This window comes from Schistocerca cancellata, chromosome 2 (assembly GCF_023864275.1).
Source record: "Schistocerca cancellata isolate TAMUIC-IGC-003103 chromosome 2, iqSchCanc2.1, whole genome shotgun sequence".
Lineage (NCBI taxonomy): Eukaryota > Metazoa > Arthropoda > Insecta > Orthoptera > Acrididae > Schistocerca > Schistocerca cancellata.
The window spans coordinates 834,494,439-834,509,477 of record NC_064627.1 but is presented as its reverse complement, the minus strand read 5'-3'; the positions used below and the strand labels follow the sequence as shown (position 1 = coordinate 834,509,477).

At 39.4% G+C, this 15,039-nt stretch overlaps 1 protein-coding gene across 2 annotated transcripts in view; it reads left to right on the top strand.

Annotated features, from left to right (window-relative positions):
* Window positions 1-15,039, top strand: part of LOC126162738 (tuberin) — a 342,768-nt gene that overhangs the window by 219,425 nt on the left and 108,304 nt on the right. For both annotated transcript variants that reach the window (XM_049919411.1, XM_049919410.1), the window contains exon 19: window positions 9,126-9,315. In XM_049919411.1, coding sequence (XP_049775368.1) covers window positions 9,126-9,315 — 190 coding nt within the window. The remainder of the gene's footprint in view (window positions 1-9,125; window positions 9,316-15,039) is intronic.

Below are 15,039 nucleotides of genomic sequence, written 5' to 3'. Positions count from 1 at the left end.
GAAGCACGTACAGCCCTTTAACCCTACCTTAGAATACTCAAGAAATTACCTTAGAATACTCAAGAAATTATCTTTGCATCTTTGGTTTTGTCCTGTTAAAAGCATCATGTGAATTTCTATCTTCTAGCAAGTCCTGGATTCAGTCCAAACTCTGGTTTGATGCTTGGTAAGCTTGTATTTTGTGCACAAAACAACAATGCATAACTATCAAATGCCTTCTGGAAGTTGTGGAATGTTGCATGAACCTGGGTGCCATGAGTTTCACAAGATCTCTCTCTCTCTCTCTCTCTCTCTCTCTCTCTCTCTCTCTCTCTCTCTCTCTTTAGTCCATTTTGATTGCTGTGGAGGATACTTTTTGCTAGCCAAAAAGGTCATAATGCATTAGCATAAAACATTTTCAGTAATTCTATAACACGCTGACATCAGCATTACAGACGTATAGTTTTGTGTATCTGTCTGATGACCTTGCTTGAACATGGGAATGGCATGTGCTTTTCTACAGTTGCTTGGTACCCTTTATTGCCCCAGCAAACCACAAAAAACTGCTGCTTGTGGGGGAGCAAGTTCGTGTACATGATCTGTGTAGTATCTCACATGTGTTTCATTCAGTCCTTTCCAGACCTTTCATTTATCTTTTGTTCAGCAGTGACATACCTTTTTGCATTTATGCAGTGATTGAAAGGATGATTTGTATTATGCTCTTCAGCAGTGAAAAAATTGAGAGATTAAATTCAGCATATTGGCCTTCTCTCTGTCGTCTTCTGTTTTAGTGCCAGTATGATCACTGAGTGACAGAGTGAATGATTTCCATCTGCTCACCAACTTTACAAAAGATGAAAATCCTTATAACTTAAAGTCAGATAGGTTGACTGATTTTTACTACCATATCAATTTGAATGCTTCTTGCATTTCTTCCCTAATGCTCATTTTGGTTTTGTTAAGCTGTTGTTGTTACGTAAACTATGATGCTCTCTTTTCTTTTATAGTAACTTTCTAAACCAAGGAGTGAACAACAGTGCTGCCTTTCCATCCCTTAAAAACTTTCTCAGAAGATACTACTCTAAGACTTATTGTACAATGCTTTTTAATTTTATTCTGTTGTGCTCTTAGATCTTCTTCCTCAGGAGTCATGTTGACTACTCAGATACTTTGCAGTTTGTTTCCAGTCACTCTTGCTGAACAAAAATATTTTGCTATCATATTTATTATTCCATGTAATATGTATAGTCATTGATGCTATAACAGCCTTATGATCAATTTTCCCTTCCACTGCATTAATGTATTCAAAAAGTTGGAGTCTGTAAGTTACTAGGAAGTCTGAAATTGCCCTCACACATTGCTTATCTATCTCCTCAAAATAATTTTCACACAAGCTATTGGCAACAATTCCACACAACTTTGGCTTCAGTTTTAATGGCACAACTCTCTTGTTATTTAGCTGGCAAATTGAAATCACCCCATGTTGTTATAGTGTGATCAGGAAACTTACAAAGTTTTCAAAGTTATTTATGAAGCAGTCTTCCAATGTGGTTGGTGAAATTTATTTTTCTACTATTCACTTATGGTTTCAGCTGGCTTTCTGTTCCTAACATTATGTGAGCATTAAAGGATAGTGGTCTATTAATTGTCGCCAATTCAAACGTACAGTGAATGATGGTACCCCTTAGGGAAATGGCAGCAAGGGACAAGAAAGGATACCAGGTGCACTCAGTGTGTACGCCTGGCAGCCTCATTCAACATGTTGAAGAGGCTGTTCCAGCAGCCATTGAGTGAAAAGAGTGCAACCAACTGCAGATCATGGTGCACATTGGAAAAAATGATGCCTGCCGTCGGGGCTCCAAAGTCATTCTTGGCTCATTCCAGCGACTGTCAGAGAAGGTTGAGAAGACTAGCCTTGCACATGGAGTTTCAATGAAGCTCACAATTTGTAGCATTGTCCCCAGAACTGATTGTGGCCTTTTGGTTCTGAGTCGAGTGGAAGGACTGAACCAGAGACTTCAAAAGTTCTATGACAAGGTAGGCTGCGACTTCCTGGACTTGCGCCATAGGGTTGAGAACTGTAAGGTCTCCCTATATAGGTCAGGTGTTCACTACACATCAAAAGCCACTACTTAGATGGCTGACTGTGTGTGAGGTGCTCAGAAGGCTTTTTTAGATCAAACGACTATCCATCTAATCCAGATAACAATGGCTGTAGAAAACCAGAAGTATCAGTGTAAGATAGAAAGAAATGCCTCCCACAGGAGAGAATATTAAAATCCTAATAATAAACTGCTGAAGCATTTGTAACAAAGTGCCAGAGTTTGATGCGCTCACAAAGAACAGTGAAGTTCATACAATACTAGGTACAGAAAGCAGGTTGAAACCTGTAATTGATAGCAGTGAGATTTTTGAGGAATATTTAACTGTATATCAAAAGGATAGGCAGATGGGAAATCGAGGTAGTGTATTTGTCGCAGTAGACAAAAAACTCAAATCCACTCAGACAGAAATTGAAGCTGCATGTGAGATTGTTTAGCCAAGACTCAGTATCGGGGTGGGCATAAAATGATGATTTGATCACCCACCAGATTCATCTCCTGATGTAACCGAAAACTTCAGTTCACTTGGAAGTAAGTTCCACAATCACACAGTAATCATTGGTGGAGACTTTAATCATCCAACAATTAATTGGGAAATTCACAGTTTGTTAGTGGTGGGCGTGGCAAGACATCCTGTGAAACATTACAAAATGCTTTCTGTGAAAACTACCTAGAACAGATAGTTACGGACCCCACTCGCAGTGTATTGGATCCAATGGCAACAAATAGACCTGACCACTTTGAGGATGTCCACATCGAAACTGGGATCAGTGACCACAGTGCAGTTGTGGCGACAATGATTAACAAAGTACAAAGAACAACTAAAACAAGCAGATAGATATATATGTCCAGTAAACTAGATAAAAGATCAGTAACGTCTTATCTCACTGAGGAACTTGTAACTTTCAACACAGGTCAGGAGCATGTAGAGAAACTCTGCCTCAAGTTTAAAAGAATAGTTGACCACACACTGGATAGATATGTACACAGTAGAACTGTTCTTAATGGGAGGGAATCTCCAGGGTATACAGTCACTGTAAAGAAACTTCTAAAGGAACAGAGATTGCTGCATAATAGGTGTAAAACAAAGCATAGGGCTATAGATAGAAAGATGCTGAATGAAACTCGTTTGGCTGTCAAGAGAGCAGATTTTCCCCAATTTAATCCTCGTGCCACTGAGAAGATGAATGATATAAGTATTAGTGTCGGAGGTGTTGAGAATCATCTGAAATTGTTAAAATTGAACAAAGCTCCAGGGCACATTGGAATCCATGTCAGATTCTATACCAATACTGAATTCACAGTTGAGTTAGTCATTGTTCTCAATATAATCTGTCGTAGGGCTCTCGAACAAAAAAAAAAGTGCACATTTCTTGGAAAAAAGCACAGGTCACACCCGTCTACAAGAAGGGTAGTAGAAGAGATCCACAAAACTACCATCCAATATCCTTGACATTGATTTGTTGTAGAATCTTAGAACATATTCTGAGCTCAAACATAATGAGGTATCTTGAACAGAATGACCTCCTCCATGCCAACCAGCATGGTTTTTGAAAACATTGATCATGTGAAACCCAACTCACACTTTTCTCACATGACACACAGAAAGCTTTGGATCAAGGAACCAGGTAGAGGTAGTGTTTCTTGATTTCCAGAAAGCATTTGACTCGTTACCGCACCTACGCTTATTGTCGAAAGTACGATTATATGGGGTATCAAGTGAAATTTGTGAGTGGATTGAGGACTTGAGGGATGACACAGCATGTTATCTTGGGTGGAGAGTCATTGTCAGACATAGAATTGACATTGGGTGTGCCGCAGGGAAGTGGATTGGGACCACTGTTCTTCATATTGTATATTAATGACCTTGCAGACTAAATTAATAGTAAAGTCAGGCTTTTGCAGATGATGCAGTTATCTATAATGAAGTACTATCTGAGAGAAGGTGCATAAATAGTCAGTCAGATCTTGATAAGATTTCAACATGGTGCAGAGATTGGCAACTAACTTTAAATGTTCAGAAATGTACACTTCACAAAATAAAAAAACGTAGTATCGTATGATTATAATATCAATGAGACAATGTAGGAATCAGCCAACTCATACAAATACCTGGCTGTAACACTTTATAGGGATATGAAATGGAATGATCAGATAGGTTCAGTCATGGGTAAAGCAGGTAGTAGACTTCGGTTTATTGGTAGAATACTGGGGAAGTGCAATCAGTCTACTAAAGAGATTGCTTACAAATCGCTCATGCGACCAATTCTAGAATAGTCCTCAAGTGTGTGGGACGTGTACCAAATAGTACCAACAGGGATATTAAATGTATACAGAGAAGGGCAGCACAAATGTCACGGGTTTTATTAATCCATGAGAGAGTGTCACAGAGATACTGAAGGAACTGAAATGACAGACTCTTGAAGACAGACATAAACAATCCTGAGAAAGTCTATTAACAAAGTTCCAAGAACTGGCTTTAAGTGATTACTCTAGGGATATACTGGAACTCCCTATGCCTCACTCACACAGGGATCATGAGAATAAGATCAGAATAATTACTGTTGCACAGGCACATTTAAACAATCATTCTTCCTACGTTCCATATGTGAATGAAGAAACCCTAATAACTGGTACAATGGGATGTATGCTCTGTCAAGCACCTCACAGTGGTTTGCAGAGTGTAGACAGAGATGTAGTTGTAGATACCATTAAAAAGTAATACTAATACTGAGATTATTGATGCTCTTGACATTAACTAATACTACTACAATATTTTGTCCTTCTGAACTGCAAGGATGAAAGGTTTCCTGTGAGAGGAAGTGGCTGATCTTTCTCTGATTGTGGATATTGACCATATGGATGGGTTCTAATGTAAAAACATGTGGATGCCACAAGTACTCTTCTACCCAAGTAGCCACTTCATTTCTGTAGCGACATTTTGATCCATGGAGAGGAGGACCCTACAAATCTCCACCTAATAACAAAGTCAGAGAAATTCACATATGAGATTGATGGAGAATTGTCTGGGTCTCTGCTTTAGGTCTTCAGCTTAGGCCTAAACTAGAGAACTGGAACTGCTTTTGGGAACAGCACTCCGAACAGTCAACCACACTTACTCCATCCATGTGAAGCTAGCCAGCTTGACCACGTCAGCCAACCATCAGGGATGTGGATAGCTGCAGAACACAAGGAATAAGTGTAATTTACGCCAATATGAGCTACAGTCTGCAGCCAGTTGCACGCAGTGCATTCAGTAGCCACCAGCAGTCTCCTCCTCAGCTCAGATGAGGTTCCCAGTAAGCTTACTGAGTACCCAGTGACCTCCTTCCCCAACCTTCATTATATTTTCTTGAATGAGCTCAATTATGTACCTAATACTGAAGCTCCATCCTTTGTTCCTATCCATACTTAGTAGGATAATTGACCACTAGCCCAATAGACAGAGCGTCCCATGCTGGCTGAGGCATATTATTGACCATGAGCACCACCTCATACCTGTTGCAAAGGTATAAGTGGACAACTTGTAGCCAATTCCCACATTTGCCTTCCACTTAGAGATACTTGAACTGAATGCTGACTGCAACACAGCCTCAAGTGAGGACACCCTGGTCAAATGTTTCACATCAAAAGATGCTTGGGGTTCCAACAGCATCAGAACTCTCACAGCTTTTGCCACAATTGATTCTACTGGAACCTGGCCAATGAAGCTTCCAAGTTTTTCCAAACAGCAGCCAGTTCATCTTGTATCCATACACAGCAAATACGGGCCCTGTCCATTTCCTACTATAACCTGTGTAAGATCATAAAAAATGCTAATTAAAGAAAAACTAATTGAGAAATTGCGAGGAAGACCACAGGAAGAGATCAAATTATCTAACTTAGGTGCCACAGATGGCATAAATCTACACGACTAAAATTGTGATACATACAAAATATAAACAAAAGTAATGAAAAATAGCTATAAAATCTTCACTACAGTGTCAGCTCACATGATGATAAAAGTGGCAAAATAGGTGAACTCGTATAATAAAATTAATTAAAACTACTAAAAACAGATAAATAAGCAATTACTTTCCATTTATTTGGAGAAGCAGTGTAGAAAAATACTAAATTACGTTACACTATGTGATCAAAAGTATCCAGACACCACCATAAAATATGTTTTTCATATTATGTGCATTGTGCTGCCACCCGCTGCCAGGTACTCTGTATCAGTAGTCATTAGACATCATGAGAGAGCAGAATGGAGCACTCCACAGAACTCATGGACTTCAAACATGGTCAGGTGTCACTTTTGTCATATGTCTGTACGTGAGATTTCCACACTCCTAAATATCCCTAGTCCACAGTTTCTGATGTGATAGTGAAGTGGAAACGTGAAGGGACATGTACAGCACAAAAGCGTACTGGCCGACCTTGTCTTGTTGACTGACAGAGACCGCTGACAGTTGAAGAGGGTCGTAATGTGTAATAGGCAGACGTCTATCCAGACAATCACACAGGAATTCCAAACTGCATCAGGATTCACTGCAAGTACTATGACAGGCGGGAGGTGAGAGACCTTGGATTTCATGGAAAATTTGGAGATGATGGTGTGGTCATGTTTTTCATGGAGGAAGTTTGCACTCCTTGTTGTTTTGCATGGCATTATCACAGACCTACATTGATGTTTTAGCACCTTCTTGCTTGCCACTGTTGAAGAGCAATTCAGGGATGGCGATTGCATCTTTCAACATGATCAAGCACCTGTTCAAAATTCATGGCCTGTGACAGAGTGGTTACACGACAATGACATCCCTGTAGTGGACTGGCCTGTACAAATTCCTGGCCTGAACCCTGTAGAACACTTTGGTATGTTGTGGAACGCCAACTTCATGCCAGGCCTCACAGACCAACATTGATACCTCTCCTCAGTGCAGCACTCCATGAAGAATGGGCTGCCATTCCCCAAGAAACCTTCCAGCACCTGATTGAAAGTATGCATGTGAGAATGGCAGCTGTCATCAAGGCTAAGAGTGGGCCGACACCATATTGAATTCCAGCATTACTGCTGGAGGGTGCCACAAACTTGTAAGTCATTTTCAGCCAGGTGTCTGGATACTTTTGATCACATGGTGTATGAATAAGAACTAAATGCTGCGTCTGCTTGAGGATCCTCTCTGGATGGTGATTGGATCTTTATACAGCAGCATGAGAATGCCTCGATGTTGTTTTCAAAACAAACAGTTCGAGAAATGATGATTGTAGCAGACTATATAAAAGTCTTTATATAAAAGTGACCACCAGTTGAAATTAGTTTTAAATTGCTTATTTTGTGTTAGGCCTGAACCTTGTACACAAGGTACTACCGTATTTACTCGAATCTAAGCCGCACTTTTTTTCCGGTTTTCGTAATCCAAAAAACCGCCTGCGGCTTAGAATCGAGTGCAAAGCAAGCGGAAGTTAGGAAAAATGTTGGTACATGCCGCCACAACTAACTTCTGCCGTCGAATATATGTAGCGCTACGCAGCATGCTCTGTAGGCACAAAGATAAATACTTGCGCCAAAACCTCTGCGTCAGTAAATAAATTTAAAAAAAAAGTTGAAGACGAGCTTTTTTCCTCCGCCGCGAGTTTCGACCACTGCATTTTCATACATTATCCAACTAAGTAAATACAAATTCCGTATTGTTCATCTTCGAATGTATCACAATTTCAGTGTACTACAAAAATCTGACTGGCAAGACTGTTTGGGATGTTTGTCAATATGGCCAACTCTACGTTCTGAATTTTTTCCTACGTGTGAGAAGAGATAGTTGCTAATAGGAACCTGATGAAATTTGAATCACATACAGTATTCTCTTCACCATAAGAATAATACGAATATAAACATTTTGCCATGTATTCTTTCATTTTTGCTGCTATCTCATTTAAATCCTGTCTGCCAAATAAACTACGAAACTAGAGTGAGACAATAGCAAACGCGGAAGAATATACGTATCGTGTCATGTTTATATTCGTATTATTCTTATGCCTAATAGTGATACAGTCAGAAATGAAGCACGGCAAGTGACTAGATTTTTAAATCTAAGATGACTAATTTCTGTGCAGAATTTGATGTAATAAAGAAGCGGCCGCAAAGCTTTTCAAACGGAGAAAAATTTTCGCCCAACTCTCGTTCAAAACATGTTCTATCATACGCAGTCTATTATTTGATTCTTGTTGATCATTATCAAAGAAAGCAGCAGTGTAAGTAACAACAAATAGCAGTCTCTTGCCATTGTTTCACTAATGAGACGATTCCTCTCTTTTTTTTTTTTTTAATTGTACGCGGCGGTAGCGCGCACAAAAGCAAGCCATGCCGTGAGCCGCGACAGGCCGTAAACACGCACTATCAGAATGCGACAAACAATGCATGACACAGTGCAGTAATGCATTTTCAGCTTAAGAGTGACGCAAACACCTATAACAAAGAAAACGGCACTTATCAGATCAAAGCAAAATAAGCAATCGATTCAAACCAGACGAAGCACGTGAAAAAGGAAGGGCACCCGTATAAATACGGACGGAGCGCCTGACGCATAGCAATAGCTACGTGGTAAAGCTTAACTGCTAAGCTTACGACTCGAACCAAACTACTGTAGCTGTATCATCATTCATTCGACCTAAATTGTGTCTCATATTACAATGGACCAACTTTGTTTCGATTTGAAGGTGCGGCCTACAACTTTTCTCTCCCCTTGAATTTCGAGTCTCAAATTTCAGGTGCGGCTTAGATTCGGGAATTTTTTTTTTTCCTTTATTTCGAGTCTCATTTTTCAGGTGCGGCTTAGATTCGAGTGCGGCTTAGATTCGAGTAAATACGGTACTTCTTCAAACATTCTGTTTTACTTGCAGTTTACAGAGAATTTGTTAAATCTTGTCTGAACTTAATACACACCTTCACTTATAACACTTTAATTTTCTCAGAATTGTGAAACCAAATTCTCATGTTTCATCATATTGCTTGACTTAACTGTCATTATTATGTTATTAAAACTTTAAGTTTTGTATTGGTTGCAGATGACAGGTGGTGCTGGAAAAGAGGAGAACAGTAGTGCAAGCCAGCAACAGCTTTCCCGGCAGATGTCAGTGGACCCTTCTCGTCTCTCTTTTCCCGCTACTGCTTCAGGGCCTGTGTCATCTGATGATAATCGAAAACTGACAGACACTCATGAGCCAGAACCTGCCAAACTTGATCAGTTGTTATTCGGTGAGTTTCCATTTGATGCAATTCTAATAATTAGAGTTTGTAATTAAAGGTGCAGGTCACACCATAATATGAAAATATAGACAAAGGATATACAGTTGGAATTCTCTGCATATTCTATTATGCAGGGATACAACATATTTAGGTAAGCTATTTCATTGTATCACAGGTATCAGTATTATTTGATGGTTTTCACTGCACTCACATCTATGTCTGGTCATCAGGGTGTAGATTTTCTGTGATTTCCCTGAATTGTTCCAGCCAAATGCCTGGTATTGTCCCTTTGAAAGGGCCAGACCAATTTGCATCCCTATTCTTGAAGAAGTTCAAGTTTATGAGTCCATCTCTAATGACCTTAATCTTGCTGGACATTAAAACTTAATCTTCCATCTTCCTTTCCTTTCCTTCCTTCCTTTCTTTTTGATAGTTCTGTAGAATCACTGATTGACACCACCAACCTGTTTCTATTCTTATTTTGCTGGTGTCCATAACTGCCAAGAATACAGTAAGAAACCATGATACACAACTTGCAAATTCAAACTGTAACTTGTAATGATTACGCTCTACATTATTTTATAATGTAAGTTCATACCATTGTTCTTTATTTCAATTTTATCCATTATGGGCAATGCTGTGAGTAATGTATTGATATAATGGAAAAACCTTTAATTCTTCTACAGCAACAACGTCTTTATTTCATCCACTACAATATCTTGCGTAATGTGACAACTATAGTGATAGCTTATAGTACTTCATGTTACAGTACGATTATTTGACTCCACTTTTTGTTGCTTAAAAAAATAATAATAAAATTGTCTTGGATGTACTAACCAGATTTAAAAAAAAAAATAAAAATAAAAAAAAAAACTTTACATTGATTGTAGGTGCAGTGAATGTAAACAGTGCACCCCAACTACAGATGGCAAAGTTTAACAAATAAAGTTTGTTATTCTTAGTATCACACAAAATTTCTTAGGATAATCATAAACAGTATGTAATTAAGAGAACTGAAATTTAGCTTGAGCCCCCAATACCATGACTGGCAATGACAATACATAAATCAAATGAATGGAAAACAAAGACAGTGTTCACAACTAAAATTAATTTAAGTCAAATTCAACACCAACATAAATAAACTGTAATCTTATCAACTCTCAATGCAGTGATTTCAACTGCTGATCAGTGAAGAAGAAGTCAAAGTCCACAGTGGCAAACTGAGTTCAAAACTGAACTTGGTGCAAATAGCTCAAAGTTCAAATGACCTTCAATTGCAAAAATAAGTTCTACTGAACAATGGGTAGAAACAAAACTGAGTTGTGATCTCTGCAGAATATCTCTTAGCCCCCCCCCCCCTTCCACCCTAAACTAATGCGAAATATTCCAAACTGTCTCAACCAACAATGCAAAATTGTCTATCACCAGAAGGTGTGTAACCAGTTCTCCACTGAGAGAATCATAGAGCTTGCCTCTTCCAGTCTGTCCCAAACAGTGTGAAATAATAAGGTGGCTGCTATCCTCTTAAGCCCTTGGCACACCCCTTCCTGGAAAATCCAAGCCTCTACATCACTTAATGACTTCATGTTATCACCAGCTTCTCACAACATTTGCAAATGTAATTAAAAATCTGAATGTGCCATTATATGAGTACTAAAAATCTAAACAAATGTGCTAGGGAAGTTCTGGTAGAATGTACACTGAAGAGACAAAGAAACTGGTACACGTGCCTAATATCCTGTAGGGCTCCCACAAGCTCACAAAAGTGCCACAACACAATGTGGCAAGGACTCGATTAATGTCTGAAGTAGTGCTGGAGAGGACTGACACCATGAATCCTGCGGGGCTGTCCGTAAATCCGTATGAGTATGAGGGGGTGGAGGTTTCTTCTGAACAGCACATTGCAAGGCATTCTAGATATGCTCAATAATGTTCATGTCTGGGGAGTTTGGTGGCCAGCAGAAATGTTCAAACTGCGAAGAGTGTTCCTGGTGCCACTCTGTAGCAGTTCTGGACATGTGGGGTGTCGCATTATACTGCTTTAATTGCCCAAGTCTATCAGAATGCACAATGGACATGAATAGATGCAGTTGATTAGACAGGATGCTTATGTACGTGTCACCTGTCAGAGTTGTATCTAGATGTATCCGGGGTTCCCATATCACTCCAACTGCACACGTCCCACACCATTACAGAGCCTTCACCAGCTTGATCAGTCCCCTGCTGGCATGCAGGATCCACGGATTCATGAGGTTGTCTCCTTACCAGTGCAGTCCATCTGTTTGATATAATTTGAAACAAGACTTGTCCGACCAGGCAACATGTTTTCAAGCATCAACAGTCCAATGTCGGTGTTGACGGGCCCGGTCGAGGTGTAAAGCTTTGTGTCGTGCAGTCATCAAAGGTAGACAAATGGGCCTTCGGCTCCTAAAGCCCACTGTTGGTGTTTCATTGAATGGTTTGCACGCTGACACTTGTTGATGGCCCAGCACTGAAATCTGCAGCAATTTGAGGAAAGGTTGTACTTCTGTCACATTGAACGATTCTCTTTAGTCATCGTTGCACCCATTCTTGCAGGACCTTTTTCCAGCCGCAGAAGTGTCAGAGATTTGATGTTTTACCAAATTCCAGATATTCACGGTACACTTGTGAAATGGGCGTACCAGAAAATCCCCACTTCATTGCTATTTGGAGATGCTGTATCCCGTCGCTTTTGTGTCGACTATAACAACATATTCAGTCACATCTAAATCTTGGTAACCTGCCACTGTAGCGGCAGTAACTGATCTATACTGTGTTCCTCATAAGAGTAAACCTGATGTAAACAAACACAAACATGATGATTAGTCAGCAGCCGTAGCTCTCGTACTCTGGTGGTGTTCTGCTCTTGGAAGGAGGTCCAACTTATGTTTTAGATATTTTATTGCTATGTCACTGTAAATGAAACTTTAAGACAATCTGATGTATTAATAGCCATCAATGTTTTTCTTACTCAGACTTTAGCTATGTAATTTTTGTTTCAAATATCATGTACAGTCACAGTCTCTGTAAGCACAACTTGTGCTCTGATTGTCTCACAGTTCATATGCGCGCACACGCGCACGCGCGCGCGCCCACACACACACACACACACACACACACACACACACACACACGTGTATGTGTACTCATGTTTGTAGTGGTTCATTAATGAGTTACCGCTTCATAGCCGTGTCCAGTCAATCAAAATAGCTCTGAACTCCGTGCCTTGACTAATTACAGTGTAGACATGTATGGTACCTCTTTCTTACAGGAATTTGACTGCTTTTTCTATTGTCATGATTAGATTAAATGTAGCTCTAATCAGTTTTGAATTACAGACAAAGCTATGCAAGTTTATAATCAATTAATTAAAAATCACAATTAAAATCTTACATACTAAATGTTGTATGCAGTGTGTAATCGAGTCTACAAACACATACTGTCTTGCTGTTAGTGTAGCTATTTTGGATTAAATGATATGCTGATTTTAATCAAAGACCAGTTAAAATGTCTTTCAAAGGTTAATTAATAATGGTTATGAAACAGATGAATAACTCAGTAAATGCACATTGATGAGTATCATATATTTACAGCTCAATCTTCTTTATGTAGTAAAAGTTGTAAAAGTTAGTAATCATTTTCTGGATTCCAGTTAGTCAAATCTGCTCAACGCTATACTTCCCACGCATATCATCAATGCATATCAACAGAATTATCTGTAGTTTTTCTTTAACATGACAGATCATGCTTTCCTGTATCTATAATAGTCTGTGGGTGCCTCCGGGTGGAGATGTCATGTCATGTCTAGTGTGTCCAAATGTGAAAGGAGTACATGCGGTCCCCTGACCTTGCTGCTCTGCCCATCCGTGCCACTTGTGCGTACATCCGCACCCACCAGGCATCCGTCAGAGGCATGCTGACCTGGCTCTCACGGTGCAGAGTGCATTATTCAGATGCAGTGTCTGACCAGAATTGATCACCAATGTTTAGATATGACACTTCATGTTGCAATGGGCGTGTGAGGTGAGCATGAAGTTATGTTGCATCTTGTAGTTGCATGAGGAGCAGTCAGTACATTCTCACTGTACATCATTCACCAATATTTTTTGTTAATGTTAATTATTGTGTAGTTTACTGTTTGTATGTTTTCATCACCAAGTTACCTATAGGTTCATAGGTTTTTATGAACCGCAGCTTCTTCATTCTGCAGTACTGAATCAGTTGATACATGTGTAAGTAGATTTTATGTTGGAAGTGTGTACACATTTGTGGTGCTTATTAGTTAATGGGTTTGGTCTTGAGATTAAGAACTTGTTTCTGTAACTCTAAAACATGATTTTGTCCACATTTAATACAAACACAGCAACCAGAAGCATAACCTGCTTCTATCAGTTGTTCTGCAGTTATTTATCTGTCAATGTATTTGTTGTGGTCATCAACCAAAGACTTGTCGAATGCAGTTTTCCACACTACTCTATTAGTACTTCCTCATTATGTATGTGATTCACTCTTCTACTTGTCAACAGACTCATACAGCTCCAAATTTCAAAAGCTTCTATTCTTTTCTTTTCTAAATTGCTTATTGTCTACTTCCATACAAGGCTACACCCCAAACAAATGTCTTCAGAACCACTTTTGTAGCCATTTCCAGTCTACATTTTATTTATTCTGTACTTTGGCCATCATCAGTTATTTTCCTGTTCACAGAGCAGAACTCATCTGCTGCTTTTAGTGTCTCATTTCGTAATCTGATTCCCTTAGTATTGCCTGATTCCATTATCCTTATTTTGCTTTTGTTGATGTTCATCTCGTATGCTTTAAAGACACTGTCCATTCCATTAAACTGCTCTTTCAAGTCTGTTGCTGTCTCTGACAAAATTACGTCATCATTGGCAAACCACAAAGATTTTATTTCTCCTCCCTGAACTTTAATTCCTTCAGATTCAATAACATTAGGAATAGGCTAAATCCTGTCTCACTCCCATCTCAACCATTGCTTTCCTTTCATACCCTTTGACTCTTACAGCTGCTGTCAGATGTCTGTATAAGTAGTGTACCCTTCAGTCCCGGTATTTTATCCCTGCTGTCATCAGAATTTTAGATCGTATTCCAGTCAACATTGTCAAAAGCTTTCTCTAAGTCTACAAATGCTATAAGCGTAGGTAAGCGTATGTTTAAACCTGTCTTGTAAGATGAGTTGTAGGATCAGTATTACCTTGTGTGTTCCTATATTTCTCTGGAACCCAAACTGATCTTTCTCTAGGCCGGCTTCTACCTTTTTTTCCCTTCTTCTGCAAACCACAAAGATTTCATAATTCATGCCAGTATTTTGAATCTATGGCTTATGAACTGATAGTTCAGAAATATTCACATCTTTCAGCACATTCTTTCTAGGAAATTGGAATTATCACATTCTTCTTGAAGTCTTGTGGTATTTCCACTGTCTCAAACATCTCATATACCTGCTGTGCCAAGGAAATCAGTAGTTCAGGGAGAAGGTCATCTACTCCAGGGGCCTGATTTCGACTTGGGTCGTTGTACTCTGTCATATTCTTCTTGCGGTATATATGTCCCATCTCAACTTCATCTACTTCCTCTTTGCATTCTATAATACTGCCTTAGGTTCATTTCCCTTCTGTAGCCCTTCTATTCATTCTGCCTTTCAGCTTAACCTTCCTTGCTTAGTGCTGGTTTTCCACCTGAGCTCTTGGT